Source organism: Arvicanthis niloticus, chromosome 22 (genome assembly GCF_011762505.2).
Source record: "Arvicanthis niloticus isolate mArvNil1 chromosome 22, mArvNil1.pat.X, whole genome shotgun sequence".
NCBI classification, from domain to species: domain Eukaryota; kingdom Metazoa; phylum Chordata; class Mammalia; order Rodentia; family Muridae; genus Arvicanthis; species Arvicanthis niloticus.
The window spans coordinates 41,680,099-41,697,673 of record NC_133429.1 but is presented as its reverse complement, the minus strand read 5'-3'; the positions used below and the strand labels follow the sequence as shown (position 1 = coordinate 41,697,673).

Below are 17,575 nucleotides of genomic sequence, written 5' to 3'. Positions count from 1 at the left end.
ACCCTTCACCTGTTTCCCCAGCACCGTGTCTGTCCTTTGTACTGCCGCATTCCCAACATGATGCTGACGGACTTCTGAAACTGTAAGCACTCAAGTCCCAATTGAATACTTTCCTTTGTTGAGTTGCCATGGTCACGGTGTCTCTTCACAACAACAGAACACCGACTACGTGCTAAACAACTCTTGACACTCAAAACTGCCAACGTCAACCAGTTAACTAGAACACCACCAAAGATGAATTAGCTCACAAGCCTCCGGGTCCTGGTTACTGGCCACGCCCTTTTACTCCCCCCCACCCCCCCGGGCTTTACAAATGACACATCTGGATGGTAAACTGTTCTGGACAAGCACTACTAACTGAGGTCTACTAACTGCTCTAAAACAGAAATAAAGGTTTCTGCGGAAAGATGTCCTGAGGTTAGAAGAAATAGCCAGCTGTATTCTTTCCTCTGAAATTGCTTACAAGTAGTAAATTAACACAGATGAAGTTAATTATTTTAGATTTACATAAAAAGGTGCCAGAAATGTATAATATACTGATGGGAAACACAGTCTGGCTGCTCTCAAAATAGCCACAATAACTCACACCACGCAGCTCTGCTTGCCTGGAGATTGCTAGTGCTAACTTTTGATTTATTTCTGGGCCCCCAACATTTCTAAGGATTCTGAGGTTTTAGTCACATACCCTCCACACACAGACAAAGCCTTATGCAGGCACTCTCTCCCATATGATTCCCTCTGATCTTCCAACAATTCTGTGCAAGAAAACCATCCTTTCTTCTAATAAGGTCACGAAGCCTTGAAGAAGTTGGCGGAATGCCTTGTTTTGATCTAATGCAAACACACCGGGATTCAATACTGGAATATCTGACCTCATTTGCTGGGTGTCTTCTACCAAATCATGATTTCTGTCTGGATATAGAATCTTCTCGCTGGCTAGGCATTCATTTTCAACGGCCCAACGAACTGAAGATGAATCGTCTATCACGTTTGCTGTGTTGCTTCTCATGTGCGCCCTCTTGTGGTCTCGGGTAACATCACACAAAATCCTGCTCTTTGAGGATGGCTGTCTTGAAGCTGGTTTTGCTTTCCTCTCCTAGCCCATGTGAATACAGTCTATCTTGTAGAATTTCTATCCAGGAGAGGCTTCAGGGTAAACTGAGGCATTAACACAGTTGCAAGGTTTTCCTGTTCTAAAGGGCCAATGTACCTCTTGAAACAAAACCGTGAACAAGGATAGACACAGTTCAATGGAGATGGGCCCAATGCTGTGACGTCACACAGTTGCTTCAGCATCTAAAGCGGTAGCTATGGCAGCAGGTAGTGAGGCCACCGAGATTCAAGTTCACATCTGTTTGACATGTTTTAAAGCTAGATTACCTGCTTGGCTGAACCATATCTGCAGGTAGAGATCAGAAAGCCAACTGATGCTTTAACCAGAGCCCAATCATCCCCTTTCAAGGGCAACTGAGCACAGCACCTTGGGAAAGTCACTGTAAATGACAGCCACCCTGGAAGCAGTCCCTAAGCCCTGACAGCCTCCTTAGAGCTCAGTCATTCCACTCAAAGCAGCACCTCGTTTCCCAACAATGACGCTGATTTCCTTGGAAGCCAGCAGGCACTTGGGATTACTCCTGGCAGACACTACTAAGGCAGCTGTGTTCCTTTAAGTAAAGGCATTTCAAACAATGCCAGGTTTGAGGATGGGCCTACCTTACCTATAGATCTTGGAGACAAAAAAAATAAAATGATAGAATAGAATAAAATAACAAGACTCCATCTTCCAAGCCAGCTCTTTAGCCCAAGAGGAAGCAGGTCTTGTTTTCCCTTAAAACTCCCAGGTTTCCGAACAAATTGGGTCAAAAAGGCAGCTGCTGCTTCCATCAGGGGAGCACCCTTGGCAGAGGAGGAAACAGGCCAGCTGCTTCTGATATTGCCTCCTGCTGCCCCCTGGCATCCTGTGGCACCGAGGGCTGAGGATCAAGAGGGCTGAGCTGTGAGATCAGGACCTAGGAACAGGACCATGGGTTGGTTCTAGGCTGACTTGGTCTTGGAGAACTTAGTCCCGGTTGATGAAGGGTGGCCCTTCTGAAGAACTATGGTGTTTTCCTAGTTCACCCCAGAGCCTCTGAATAATGCATTTATTTTACAGAAAAACGGAGAGATCTACTTCAGCCAGGGGAGCTGATGGTCACTTAGTAATGGGCAGCCATGTCTCTGGCCTTACTTCTTGCCTCTGCTGCTCCTGAGAAGCTGGCTTAGAATTTGGCTGCCTGTGTGCATGGGTGCCTATTCCTGGTGTCTTTTCTCAGACCTGCCTGATGTTACCTCATGGCATTGGCACTCCACACTCATCCTCTGCTTCCTGGTTCTCCCAGCCACTCCAGCGTGGCTTCTCTAGCTCTGAACCTTTCCCAATTCCTCTCCAGGTTAAAGATGTCTCATTCCCTGTAGACCCGCACGGGCCTCTTTGATTCAGGGACCGATTGTCAGCTCTTATCAGAGGCATACTGTCCTCTGATTCTGAGCCTGTGAAAATTTGAGCCTCAGATTACTGTCATTCAAGGGGGGTATGATAAGTTAAAAGTGACCAGGGTCCTACTGAGCAAAACACCCATTTTCTTGATTTTATTGGATTCCTGGAAACTGGTATTGCACAGTGCCTCAGACAAGGAAGGATCACTAAATCCCATCTTCAAGAGAGAAAAACCTAAACCATGGACTATATACGGATATGCTTTTAAGCATCACAATACAAGAGATACGGTATGGAGGGAAGCTATGGAGTGCTCTTCCCCCATATGTGGACACTGGTGAAGCAGGCAGACCTTCAGAGAACCCAGCATCTTAAATGAACACTCTAAAGATGATATAAAACTTCACAACCTACAAATCAATCACAACTGAGACATTACAGGGACATCGAGGAGTCGGATCCATGACAGAAGGCATAAAGAACTTCAAAAATAGCAACAAGTCACAGCGTCTCAAATGCTCGTCTCACAGGACTTGTGAAGGTCATACAAGATGCAGGATGTCAGCTCCACTTGATGTACCTTCCCCAGACTGTAGAGGCGGACAGCTCACAAAACATGACAAGATACCAAGTGGACTCTGCCTAGCAAAAATACGGGGACTTCTGAGTCACCCTTTGGAACAGACAGCATGGCAAAGACAGTCCCTGGACGGAGTGATGCTGTCTGAGATCCCTTATGCCACCGACTGATAAAGACACCTCTTGATTGCTCTTTAAATAGCTTTGTCTGTCATCCTTTGTCACTGAAGTAAATAAGAAAAAAAAAAAACACTTTTTTTTTTTAAAACGTGAACTTTTTTTTTTTCCACAAAAAATTTCTGTTGTTTGTAAGGTTTAAAAGAATAGAACCACAACCATGGTCAAGCAATGGAGAGGATGCATTTTGAGGGTTGCCGGGGATGTTGTTTAATTGGAATGTGCAACCCAAAGTTTGCTCCTTGGCATCCTAGCCAATGTTCCCCCAACAGCGTTCACACTGTTGTCTGCCCTTGGCGTCACAGGGGATAACCTGGCTGCCAGGCTGACACAGTGACAGTCTAGAAGCCTCCATTTCTCTAAGTGAGCACAGTCTCCTGGTTTTGCTGTCTGTCCTTGCTGGCTCCAGGTCTTATGGCACTTGCTCATGTTTGAACAGCCGAAGAGACCTGAAGAAAGACTCTGAACAATGCGGACTGTACCTGGGAAAATGTGTGTTGGGAGGTCTCCCTCCCCTGCTAGCAGGTGGTCCCGCTCCCTCTTTTTGAAGTGAGGAAACCCAGACCCATACTTGCTCTACTTTTGAAGAAAAAGGAGCCCAGCAAAGCAGAGCTACAGATAATAGCCCCGAGTTCACGCTCCAACTGAGCTGCTTTTAGCTTCCAGTGATTTCCACTGCAGGCAGTCCTGAGCCAGCAGTTTGGAGGTCTGTGTGTGGCATGCAGACCCCTGCAATCTACCATGGTGACTTCAAATATTTAGTGAAGAAAGAAGCACGAGAAAGAATGAGAAATTTGCCTTTCATTTTTCCTCCTAGGGCCGCGCCCATTCCTAACTAGGGGGGTGGGTTACAAAAGAATCTGGTGTTAACCTCAGCACTCTGTCCAAGGAGTAAAGCTTTATTCACCACAATGGCTCCCTTCTGACAAAACTCCAAGGCTGCAAACACACGGTGAACTTGGCTGAGGGAAAAGCGGAGACTCCGGAGCTTCCTAGGAGTGACTCAAATGTTCTGGTACTGAGCCCTCAGCAGCCTTAAATTAAAAATAACCCTTGAAAATTATTTTAAGACTCCTTCTGTCAAAAGACATATACAAATAATCACATGCAATTAAGTGCTATACTTCTGTTGGAAATCACGCACGGCAGGGAACCAGCGAGTGCCAATAGGAAATCATTAATTTTTTTTTTTATTGTTTTAGGAAATCATTTTTAAAGCTCAGTTGGGCTGAATGCAAGGAACTTGTCGTCTTGCAAAAGAGCTTTTTTTTTTTCGGGGGGGGGGGGACTGAGGGTGTGCGCCGTGGAAGTGAAGCTGTGACTCATCACAGAGATAGATCAAGTGGCCTCCAAAGGATGCTTAGGACTCCTAAGGGGAAGGAGGCCGGTTATCAATGAAACACAGCAAAGATTGCCCATCCCTTATCTACAAAGAGAAAGAGTTTGTGATAAGCTGCAGCCGAAAACAGAACTCATTTGAAAGATAAAATACTCCAGGGGCCTGAAGTGTAGCCTCCGCTTCCTCTCCTCACCCAACAATCTGTGTCTGGGATTGCATTAAAACAGAATAATATCTAGAGCTAGCAAGACTTCTGTCCGTGATTCACAGTCTTTAGACCTCAAGAGACCCCACTGACGGTGCTGCTGAAATGTAGGTGCTCATGGCCCAGGGTCCCTGAAAACAGAGACCCTGCATTTTAACAGGCACTCCATGGTGACAGTCATCTCCCGAATAACTATCTAAAGTTTCCCTCTTCAAACTGTTGCCTGAGGTCTATTAGTAGCTCTTGGGATGAATTCGATGCAATTGGTACTTAAGAAACAGCAACAGCAAAAATGTCAGTGTATACTGGGCTGGAAAGTTTGGGTTCATTCATAGAGAGGAAGGCAGCCTGTACTGCGTTTAGGAGCTCAGTATGCACTGGGGGTGAGAAACAGGAGACCACGGTAGATCCAGCACCACTGTTTGCCACACTATCACACCCCTCCAGCCCTGGTTTCTTCCCACCTGTACAGAGCCAGGAAAGGAAAAGCGACGGCATGTCTTGTTTTTCCTAAGTGTTGGGAATGGCAGTTAATGAGTCTGCCTTCATCAGTGAATGTGGACAATGTCTAGTTCAGCCGGAGAAGACCCTAATAGCAACGAAGGCACAGTGGATGAGACAGGGACCATTTAGAGCTCAGATTTTTCCAAACGACTGAAGGATGAGGGGTGGGGGAGGGGGAGGGGGGAGAACGTAGGTAGAAAGTAGGGAGTAAACAAGGGAACGAGAGCAAATTGAGACAAGATGTCATGCCACCGTGGCCAACTTAAGGCAGGATGCATTTCAATTTACTGTGTCAGCTTCTACCTATGGAGTCTTTGGGGGCCATAGTGACTCTGAGTCTGCAGTGAGGCTGAACATCATGGTTGCCAGAGACAAGACACAGAACATACAAAGTGGACACAAGGCTGGAGACGAGCTCAGTTTGGTAGTGTGCTTGCTAGCATGCATGAAGCAGGCTGGTCCCTAGCACAACAGAAAACCGGGAAGGCCGACACACACTTGTAATCTGAGCATTCATAGGGTAGAAGCAGGAAGGTCAGACGTTTAAGGCTACATAATGAGTCTGAGGCCATCCTGGGCTATGTGAGAATCTGTCTCAAAAGAAAAAGCAATGTCAGGCTAAGATGTGCTCTTCAAAGACACATCTCTTTCATTTAACTAGGGTTCCCCTTCCACGGTCCTACCATCTCCCAATAACTTATTCAAATGAATAGGTTACAACATCATTGAAGCCAGAGCCCTCATTATGTAATTGAAGGAAATGTCTTTGAAACACCCAGAGGTGTGTTTACTAAGATCCTAGGCATCTTTCAGTTCCTTCAGGATTGACCACCACAGTCAAGAAAGTAACAGATAAGCTAACACTTTCTTCTGTATGAGGCGATGTTAGTGACCTGCCCCCAGGAGGCAGAGGACTTGAACTTTTGACTTTCCTTGTATTCCTTACAATGACATAGAGTTCTCCTTAATTTTTATTCATTCATCCTTTCTTGATCCAACTTCCAGTGAGAAGGATAACCTGGACATGAATGGACTTTAGCCCGGTGGCAAACAACCACCAGAAAGACTGAAACAGAAAAGCAACAGCAAGCATGCTTAGAGACATTTGTGTCACCTACCATGGCCACTTTGATCTCTGATCTACTGCATAGTAGAAATTCCTCTACTGTAACCTTTTGGGGACTGAAAATTCATCTTTGTTCAGACTCTGCCTGGTACTCTAGCTTGGATATCTTCAACCCAAGAAGGGGGCTGGGGGTTTCTACTTCTGAAGCCCTATCTCATGCCAGTACTAATTTATGACAAAGGCTTAATGACAAGAAGGCACCATCAGATGGAAGATAACTCTATTCTATCAATGTTATAATTTGAATATGTAATGTCCCCCATGACATGACTAGCTAAATGATTATTGGGAGACCCTGCTGCTAAGCTTGACAGCCCTTAGCTGCAAATCAGTCCTTAGTGCAAAATAGTGGACTCATTTTGTCAGGAGGGCTTCCTCTTCTCTGGGGCATCTGAGACCTCACTTGAAGAATGTAGTCTTGCACCTGAGACTCCTGAAATGTCTCCCCATGCTAATGAGGCATCTCAGTGCCTTAGCCTTCAGCCAATGACTTTTGTCCATCCTAGATATTCTCACCTCCTTCCCCCAAACTATACAACCTTTGGTTCACACTAAATAAAGTGTACGTGTACAAATCCACCCCAACAAACAAAAACAAATACACACAAGCTAAGATCACCTTAGAGTGCTGTCGTTGAAGACGGTCAGAGAAGGCCTTTGCCTAAAAGAGCTGTAGCATTGAGATCCTCGGGAAGAGTACCCCCCAACCCTCTTGCCCCCAGCATTCACCCCCAGCCAGACCAGGATCCTGCAGAACTCCACCCATTCCAGGCTCTGATTTGTCCTTCCAGCCCAGTGTGCAGCAGCATCAGAACACCCTGAGTGGGAGGAAGCAAAGAACATGGGACCACAGCTGGACTCCAAAATGCAGACCACAAATGATTGGCCCCAGATGTTGGTAGTTTGTTGGGAGGCTGTGGAAACTTTAGAAGGTGGTGCCTAGTTAGAGAAAGCTGGTTGTTGTTGGTGGTTTTTAAGGAGCGTATTATCACTGGTTGCTTCCTGAATAGCTCTCTGCTTTCTGGTCCAAGATATAAAGAGAGCTTCTCAGACATGCCAGACTTACTGAAATAGGCTGCACTCACTCTCTGAATCCATGAAGATAATTGAATCTTTCTACAACCTGTGTCCATCATTCCATCACAGCAATGAAAATGAACTAAATCAACGTGTCAGCTCACTTTCCCACCATGTCAGATGCCCTAAGACCAAAACACATGAGACAGGCACCGTGAAGAGAAAGGTCAGTCTCTTGGTTAATGACCATCTCTTTCTCAACTCCTGAAGTGTGCTGTGCAGCAACCACATTGACAGCCTATCCGGGCAACCAAATCCAGCTGAAGGTACCTGAGACATTCTTAGATGCTTTCCGGAGAACTCTGAAGCATGTGCCCACGGTCTCCATCTTAACCTAAATGCTTTAGGAGGCTTTAATCTTAGGGCACCACTTAGTTTCTGAGAGCCTCATTTTGTTCGGGATCAGTTTGGAAGGTAGTAAAGCTACAGGAGAAATGTCCTTAGAACCATATGTAGGGGAAATGACTGAAATGGTGGGGGAAAAGCAATGTGGCATTTGTCAGGCTGTGGTGACCCATTTGTGCTCATGATCTCATGAACCACCAATTCACATACTGGCACACAAATGGGCCAACTGGTCTACCCACTGCCATCTGTTAGATTTAAGGGTGAGATAGAATTTTCCTTTTTAAATAAGGTCTGTATTTCAGCACAGTCCCACTAAAATTTTTTCAGTTATAACAATATCCACAGCTAGCTTACTGTCATTATTTTTGCTGAATACTTTCTGTGCAGGAAGCATAGGGAGACAGGGCATTTATGTTTCTGGGTCATAAGTAACTGTCTTTGAGGAAATAGCTTCATTCCAGAAAGAAGAACAACAACAAGAAGACAATTTCATACTGCAACTTTTCTTATCTTATGAATGATAATAAGTGACTACTAAAAATATCTATTGTGAGGGCTAACATATGCAGCAGACAGAATTCCGTAGGTACCCAGTAAATGATGGTATCGTTTCTCTTTGAGACTAAAGGAGGGGAGGCAAACAAGCATGCTTTTCTCAACCTGGGTAGAAACTGAGAGAAGGCGGAAGGCAACATTCACAACTCCACCCCCACCCCCCCACCCCAAGGAAATTAGGAGGATGGATTTCTTCTTGGCACGGCAGAATTAACATTGGCCATGTAGCCTTTGCAATTTAATGGCCACGGGATTTCCTGTGGTGTGATGGTCGAAGTCACCATGTGAGGTAGGGTATGTGAGTTACCAAGCAGATGTATCCAAGACAAACAAACAAGCTGAAGCATGTAATGGGGGCTCAATGCCTGAAGCATCTTTGCTTTTCTGAAGCTCTCTTAATGCAAAGAACCCTGGTCATATACGAATACTTTTACTCCTGAAATACACCATGGTGTTTCATGTGCGCATGCTTCTTTCTGTGCTCGGGTGCCTCTCCACACTCTACCTCCTCGCACAGTCAACGCCTATGTGTAGGAAGCCTTTCCAATTTCCTTTACAGTGGGTGAAGTGCCACCTTCTGCACTCCAGGGCTGTCCAGGCTGCCTGCTATTATTGGACTGATCCCAATGTCTTCCCATGGTTTCCTAGATGTCTTACTACTGGTCTCCAATTTCCCCACGAATAGATAGTACATCCTTCGAGGGAATGCAGACACAGTATAACACAGTCTAAGTGTCAATGGATGTATGAATGTGTGATAAAATAAAGGACCAGGATTACAGCATAACCCACTAAGGTATCTTTACCCGATCCATCATACCCTGTCAGCTACAAAACAAACAACTATGCTTCACAGGCTAGTTAGGAAAATTGAAATCTTTATAGGAAAAGGGAGTAGCTACCTGTTAATTCCTTTTCAACCTGACACTTATGTGCTCCTTTGAGTGAAATGAATTCTGTTAGTAGATTATTAGTGACAGGAAAGGTCTTGGTTCTCATGAAAAGTGAGGTTGGGGTTGTTACTTTTTTATAATCTTCATATATTTAAAAAAGAATAAAGTGCTGTTCTAGATGATCAAACCTCCTTATCACTGCTTGTGTTGGCCTGGGACCTGCCATAGTTGTCTTAGACGCCGTGGGTGACTCAGAAGTGTGGCAAAGTGTGAAAGCAAGTTTTCTCTGTGAAGTGGACAATATTTTAGTCCAACATGGAGCATAACCAGGGTTCAATCTGCCCTAGCCCAGGAAGTCTAACATTTTGAAGAGTCTCATGTCTAGTGTAGGTATATAATTGAATAGTAAGTCTGTTTTCCAATAAGCTTTAAGCCTCTTGTCAGTGATGCGATGGACAAAAGATGCCTTGGAAATCCTTCCCCCTTTCCAAGCTCCACATAACCATGTAATCTCACATTTTTTTTTTGTAAGATTTTTGACCGCTTTTTAATAAACACATCGCCTAAAAATCAATCTTCCCCGCTTTCTAGGATAATCATCCCAGGGGACATGCTTTACGACAGAAGTCTCTGAAGCTGTGCCTTTCAACTGTGGGTTTTCTCTTCCCCGAGCCCACAGGAGAAGCCACTGCCGAGCCTGCATCAATGCCTCACTGTCATGCAGAATGGCTGCTACATTAGACAACAGGGAGGGAAGAAGAGGTCTACTGACCTTGTGAAGCTCCACAGGAGTTGGGGATACAATCTCCTTTATTTCTTGCTTCATTTTCCGCAGGGTTACAGACTTTCTGCCCACGTCTGAGGGCAGGGTGTTGCTGCGAGTTGTTTGGCTATAGTGTGGCCGTGAACTGCTCCGCTCCTGGAAGCTGGCCTGTCTCCCCAGCTGACTGCGAGCCGTTGGAGCCTCATGATTCAAACTCATAGTGCTCCCCGACATGATTGTTGCCTGCGGCATTGACAATTTTCAGAAAGGATTAAACCGCGGATAAGGAAAAGGGTGGTTTGCTCAACATTAAACACAACTCTCCTGCCCAGTCAAAATACCAGTGTCTTCAGGGCATAGCTAAAGGCTGGAGAATGGACGCACTGGGTGAACTGCGAAAGTCTGGGATGTGCACCGCAATCACATTTATAATGCGCATCTCGAATCCAATGGAAGTATTTAAGCCCCTGAGTTTATTTAATCAGATACCACCCCTAGCAAGGCTGAGGCAAATTGAAAAGCTCCAACATTAGTCTACTGTAAACTGTATTTGAAGCAATAAGTTTCCATAAGAGCTGGGATTCATGAAGCCACTTTCAGTGCTTCTCACAGACATGGCTGGAGAGCTTCCCCAGTAGAGGCCAGGCTGCTGCTGTCTGCAATGCTTACTTGGACTCAAACAACAGAAGCAAGCCGTCGGGTGGAATGGGATTACAGATGCGTCTTCTGGTCCAGTGACCTCCCCAGATGTGTGTAAACACATCTTTGAATATTCATCAGCATTTTGCCTTCTACATCTCACGGCACAGACAGCGTTTCTTACAAACGGTCTTTGTGTAATGTAATACTCTCAGGAAGGTTTTAAAACTTTTTTACCGTTTTATATCAGATTTAACCATTTGCTCAAAAAAATTATGAGACTTGAATTGGATTTCACCCAGTCAAAGGGAAGTTTATTCCTTTTCAAACATATCCCTTGAATAGTAAGCAATGGGAAGATAACATCCCTGATGACCGAATCTCAGAACTGGAGCGACAAAGGATTTGAAAGTAGTATCATGATGGGAATGGACATTTCTCCTGTTAGAGGAGCCAAGATTCTAAAAACAAGACAGTGGCTAGCTCTATGCTCCTTATGTGATGCTTATATACTATATACATAAATGTTACACCGGTAAACATGCCTGAGGATATAGTTGCAAAAGCTAAAAGCAACAAAGCTTGATTGGCTGAGGTCTTTAAAGAGACTCAGTAATTTAAGCCCATGAGTCTACAAGGTAGACTTATCCTTCCCACCTTAAAGAAAGGACTGGAGCACAAAGAATTTTACTTGCCCGAGATCATGCATATAGTAAGTAATTGAACCAAGGGCACTGTCTGCAACTGTTCATTCATTAGAGGGAACATCGCAAAGAGAGTTGCGTTTTTATCTGTTGCCTCTGTAGGAGTTCACCCCTCTCAGCTGATGTTCGGTTTATATGTGCACTGCTAAGAGAGTAGTTGCACAACTGTCAAGTCTTGACATAAATATTCATGGCTCTAGCAACTGTCTGAAAAAGAAACAGAGTCACCGAACACGTGCCACAGCCACTTCTGAGGGTGGGACTTCTAGCTGCAGAGAAGTCCTTGCTGAATGCTACATATAGAACATCCATACGAGGTTACTACTTCACAACCTCATAGGTAGGTGTTATAGGTCTTTTCCTTCACAATGGGCAGGGGGAGAAGAGGCTCATGGGTAGGTTCTGACACTTGGCAAGGAGTCTGGTATGGGTACTCTAGAAGTCTGGTTGCACTCTTAGTCCTTGACCAACAGGCTCTGTGGCTTCTGTCACCCAAAACTTTCCCTTTTAAATAAAAAAGCCTTTAATACTTAAGCAACGGTAGTATGGAATCTATAGTATGGCATATTTCTGATAGAAACCTTTTTGAGGTTGAGTGACACCTCCCTGACGGTCAGCTGTGTTGGTGTCACGGACACCTTTTATATGATGGTGCTTACATATATCGCTTCTGTGTTTAATCTGTGGTAACTGCCAGCACCCAGTGATTTTTTTTTCCATGAAATGATGACCATCCGTCCATTATTCTTACCTCCTTAGAATACTTATCTGCTTTATTTATATCTAGTTTTCCCTTCTTGTTTTTTTTTTTTTGTTTTTGTTTTTGGTTTTTTTTTTTTTTTTTTTTTTTTTTTTTTTTGTGAGATCCATAGGAAGCATGAGGGAAGTAAAAGAATCACTGGGTCTGAGAGTTACGAGAAGAGACACTGAAAATGGGGTTTACCCAGGGCCAGTGGAGGGGAGGAGACACAAGAACAGCTCCTCATCCAAGTTTTCAAATTATGGCTGGATTGGTCACTTAAAGTGAAATTCAATCAAATGAATAGCATCTAAAAAGGATTATAAAAGTTTAAGTACAAATATAAATATAATCCAGACATTTGGTTAAGCTTTTATCTGTTAAAGTAGAATTAAGAAATGCTTAAACCCAGTACTTGGTTTTATTGCATTTATTAAACATCGGGTTCTCTATTTTTTTTTTTTTTAATTTTCTTTGCATTGGTGTTCTGCCTCCATGTATGTCTGTGAGAGGGTGTTGGATCCCTTGGAACTGGAATTACAGACAGTTGTGAAATACCATGTGGGTGCTGGGATTTGAACCTGGGTCCTTTGGAAGAACAGTCAGTGCTCTTAAACACTGAACCATCTCTTCAGCCCCTTCAGGTTTTCTATTAATCATGATGTTAAGTATTAGGTCACTATAATTACTATTTTTTAAGCATTATTTTTTTTTCTGTGAGACAGGGTTTCTTTATGTAGTTCTGGCTATCCTGGAACTCACTTTGTAGACCAGGCTGGCCTCAAACACAGAGATCCTCCTACCTCTGCCTCCTAAGTGCTGGGATTAGAGGCACTTACCACCACTGTCCAGCATTCCTATGTTTTACGTATACAACCACTGGTAAGAGGGACTAAAAACTGCTTGAGGTCTTAGTTTGAGCTTTTAGCCTTGGGGAAGGCTACACATCCTTTTTTTTTCCCCCAGTGGTAAAGTTGGATCTAAATTATTGCTTGCAATAATGAAAATAATCACTAGATTCTCCTTTCAGTCGCAATCATTTTGGTTAATCCATATTTATAAACGTTTGCTTTAATGCTTGGTGTTGAGGGTAAATTTTATCTGCAGGATTCTAGCTTCAACAAAAACATAACAGCTTTTTTAATCAAGAGAAGAAAATCCATTTAAATGAGTGAAGGTTTTTTTTTTTTTTTTTTTTTTTTTTTTTTTTGTGATCCTACTGTAAATGTGACTCTAATCTATGAACCTGTTGAACATTCCTCTTAGCTGAGAATTTAACTTCTCTTTGGCCCAGCCCCTTTCCTTTCTGCCTTTGTAATTTTCGGGCACACACCACATAAAGCCCAACAGAGGCACCTATAGGATGAGATAACACATTTCCAGCCCTTGTTTTTATGAGATAACTCAAGTTTCCAGGCAATGGCCCAGGATCGTTTACAGCACTTTCAATGTACCCAATGTCAAAGAAGCTATAAGAGGAGTGAGCTCCACAAGAGAGCTACATCACATGGGAAAGACACGGGAGGTGAAGTAAGAGAGGGTAGTGCTCATGAATTATGAATTGTGTGCCTTAGTCAACCCCATCCTTGACATTTTACCTACAGGGGGTGGTAAAAGTTTAAATAAACCAGCTGGCTTTTAAGAATTGTGCTCTTTTGGAAAATTGTATTAAAAAAAGAGAGAAATCAATGGCTTACATCTTAATTTAAATTTTATAAGTCTATCCATGCCCAGGCCCCTTTAACTGTGCTCTGAAGCCAAAATTCATGCCAGGTACTACTCCGGTGTCTATAAATTCAAACTACTATTTTCCTTTAGAATATTTTCTTTGCAGATTCACAAACATTAGAGTCACGTAAGATATCCACACATGCAACTGAGAAGCAAAGTAACATAAAGATGGGTAACCATTTTTTAGAATCGCAAGGTTCCACCCGGCTGGGCCATTCGCATTCCTTAGAGTGACTCGGGGACCTCGTATGACATCCAAACAAAAGTGAGACTTTCACCACTTTACAGTTTACAGCTTAGAAACTTGGAAAGAACATAAAAGGAAACATTCCAGGCCTTCCCAGACTAAGTCTGAATACTGCCAGCAGATTCATGGCTTCGTTTAAGGAACTGCCTAGAGTTCCGCTGTTCCTCCTCAGATTCAGGTGACATTAATATGGAATTAAGATTTCCAATGAACAGTGAAAAGCAGGGAATAATATTTTGCCTGCTTACCAAGTAGACTGGCCTTTTAAAACAGTCACGTGATTATCAACTTGAGGGCAAAAACAAAATACAATTGTATTTCCTCTTATGTTCCTCGTAACGATTAAATTAATTTCTATACCAGGTACAAATGAAAACATGCCAAAGAAACCTTTCTAAAGCAGCTAAGAGAATGAGATGCACCACTGTTGGGGGACTGGGCTAGCTCCTTAGCGATTTGGTGGGAAACAGGTACAGTCAGGGTTAGCAGGGGAGCAATGGCAGAAGCCACAAGTCAGTAAGAACTGCATTGTATAAAATCAAACTGCTGTCCAGAAGGCAAGGGCGGGGAAGGCGGCTTCACAAGCAAAAGTAGAAACAGAAAAGGTAGCTACCAAGAGGGTCATGTTTCTCAATGACACACGCCTGTCAGCTTTCTCCTGTGGAAAGGGGTTAAAGCTTTTTAAATGAACTGCTGTGATCAAAGCAAACGTAAAAGGACCAAAACAAAGGAATGTCGGGACAGTCAAGATAAACAGGGGGACCGAGGCTACCTCAAGCTCTCTCAGGATCCCTGACTGGCCGCAGGTCTCCAGGTCCTCCAGTGCTTGAGACCAGAAGTTTTCCTCTTGTTCAGCGTCTGCACTGTCAGAAGCCCCTGCGAAGCTGCCAGCAAGAAACACAGTCTGGGTTAAGAAAGACAGATGGACAGGAATGCATGTACGCATGCGCGCACAGACACAGACAGACAGACACACACACACACACACACACACACACACACAAACACATATATACACACACTATATGGTTCTCTTGTCTGGGACTGGAGGCAGATACTTGCAATCCCAACACTTAAGAGTTTATGTGAAATGGAATTGTTTCAGGTCAGCCTGGGCTCTGTATGGGGACAGAGAAGACATGGGTCTTAGAAACTGACTTCCCCAAGTGCTACCCTGGGGAACTGCACTGCTGCCTTGTGCTACTGGGCTATCCCTGGGCAGCATGGATTTTGGAAACCTTCTACATGGCTGACATGGACAGTCAAAGTGGATTACTTCACAAACTCAATGCTAACAAGAGCTGCTGCTGGGTGTAGAGAAGTGTGACTCCTCTCTTTGAGACCCGGAAGTCACCCTGGGCGGGGCAACAGTGGGGGTGCAACCGTACCCACTGGCTGTGGACCGATCCCAGTCTTCATTACTCAGGCCCACATCTGGGTATGTCTGGCTTCGAGGCTTGGGGACCGGGGACAGGCTGGCTCTTTGCTTCGGACTCCTCCAATCATAGGTGCTGTAATTGTATCCTGAAGTCTGAAAAGTCGAGCCTGAAACAGAAGCAAGGAGTTAGAGCTGGGCCTGAGGATTACCTCATCTGTTGAGATATGACAACGGTGGCCAGTAGAAGGTCAGGTGGCAGAGTGACAGCAGGAACAATAGCAAGCGCACAGTGGGACCTTTCCTGCATCGCTGCTCTGAGAGCTTTCTTCACAGCCAGCTTTGGTCCTAATTGTTTGCAATGAAAAGACAACCGCTAAAGGCTTTGAAGAGCGGTTTCCAGTACCTAAACCTTCCTGGGGCTTCAATTCACAGTCAGTACCATATACACACCTCCATCTTCCCCAACCTGTTTCAGCTGACGCAGGTCAGGGCTCTGGAGCTACCAGTTCTCACTTTTCACCTCTCCTTTCACAACTATTCCACCATGTTTTAATGAGAAGACTCATTTCTCATTCAATTCAAACCCATGTGGGTGGTTGGCCCGGAGGACAAGAATCCCCAGCCACCAAATCCAGGGATAGTTTGGGAGAGCCTAGCTCCTAGGAGAAGGACACTTGGAGACTGGGTCACCGTTGAACAAGGCACTCAGAGCAAGGCATTTACCCCTTTGTGTTTCCTCTCTCTCTCTCTCTCTGTCTCTCTGAAAGTCAAAGTAAGGAAGAAGTCAACATGAGGTGGCTCGAGAATGGCTATGTTTACTTGAATTGCTAACCAGAGACTGACTTTTGGGACAGGGGGTTAAGTCTGATCAGCTTGAAGGGAGAAGCAGTGGGAGATTAGGGAACAATCAGGTTATGTAACAGACATCACCCTTGAAGTCTACAACACCAAGATTTTGACAGTAATGGATTTAAAGGATATTTACAACAAGGGATAAATTACATTCTTTGCAAGTATTTTGAGAAAAACGTCTAGAATGTAACTTCAAATATGTGGTGGAGTATGTAGTCCTTCAGGATATTTGGGGGGTTCAACTGAGAAATCAAGGGAATATGTATAGGTCTGAGTCCATAGCTTAGTCTACAATTATCACACATTTCTTAGTTCATTTCCTCAGGCTATGTATACACACACACCCCACCCCCAACAAACACACATACACAGCATAATACCAGATGTGGGTCTTACTGTAATTAAGGAATTCATCATAACAGACAGCACTGGACTGCTATTTTCACCATTTGGGACTAGAACCTGCGTCTTAAAAGGTGGCCAAGGATAGCCAAATGAAAGTTTGAAGTTAGGATGTCAACATTCATTAGGGCTAAGTGCTGTGAAGACACTGTTGACCAAGCTGGAAAGGGGAAGGACAAAGATATAGTCGTAATAGGAGAATTCTCTACCCCCAAATCCATCAACATATTCTCTCTACTCCCGGGGAGATACTCTGGTCTCTCTGACTACCCACATGTGTTCTTCCCTGCAGGAGGAGGGTCAATTGACTGGCTAGGCTGGGACAGTCTTTGGATCCACTGCTGTCTCTGCTCATTCTCTCCCACTGCTGCTGGGCTGTGTAGTAAGCTAGGTTTAATCTATGAGATGTCCTGACCATCCCATGGCCAAGAGACTTCTCTGAAGGATCCTTACAACTCTTGTTCCAGATGTTAAAAATAAGAGCAAAACAGCTGGTCCACAGGTAACTAGACCAAGCAATGACCCCCAAGGATAAAAGTGCTAAGCAAAACGTAGCAGAAATATCTAGGAGCCCAGATCCCTAAACACTGTGGAGTTATACAGCAGATTCGATATGCCTACGTCTTTATAATTGAAATCATGTCACTGTTAGAATGGCTTGGTGTAAGAGGAGAAAAAGTTCCCTGATTCTGGCTGGAGGTTAGACCTAGCTCCTCTAGCATGTGCACTTATGTTTCCAGGAGCATGGATGTGTGTGCACATCACACACATACAGACATACACATGCACACACACACATATACACACACATCCACAGACATACACAGGCACACACACATAT

At 44.2% G+C, this 17,575-nt stretch overlaps 1 protein-coding gene across 17 annotated transcripts in view; it reads right to left on the bottom strand.

Moving 5' to 3' along the window:
- Grip1 (glutamate receptor interacting protein 1) overlaps nucleotides 1-17,575 on the bottom strand; it is a 636,231-nt gene that overhangs the window by 23,719 nt on the left and 594,937 nt on the right. For 11 of the 17 annotated variants that reach the window (XM_076920329.1, XM_076920326.1, XM_076920333.1 and 8 more), the window contains 4 exons: nucleotides 15,491-15,647; nucleotides 14,875-14,986; nucleotides 14,716-14,760; nucleotides 10,052-10,285 (listed from right to left, as the gene is read on the bottom strand). In XM_076920329.1, coding sequence (XP_076776444.1) covers nucleotides 10,052-10,285; nucleotides 14,716-14,760; nucleotides 14,875-14,986; nucleotides 15,491-15,647 — 548 coding nt within the window. The remainder of the gene's footprint in view (nucleotides 1-10,051; nucleotides 10,286-14,715; nucleotides 14,761-14,874; nucleotides 14,987-15,490; nucleotides 15,648-17,575) is intronic. The other 6 variants (XM_076920323.1, XM_076920324.1, XM_076920325.1 and 3 more) reach the window with 1 other exon arrangement.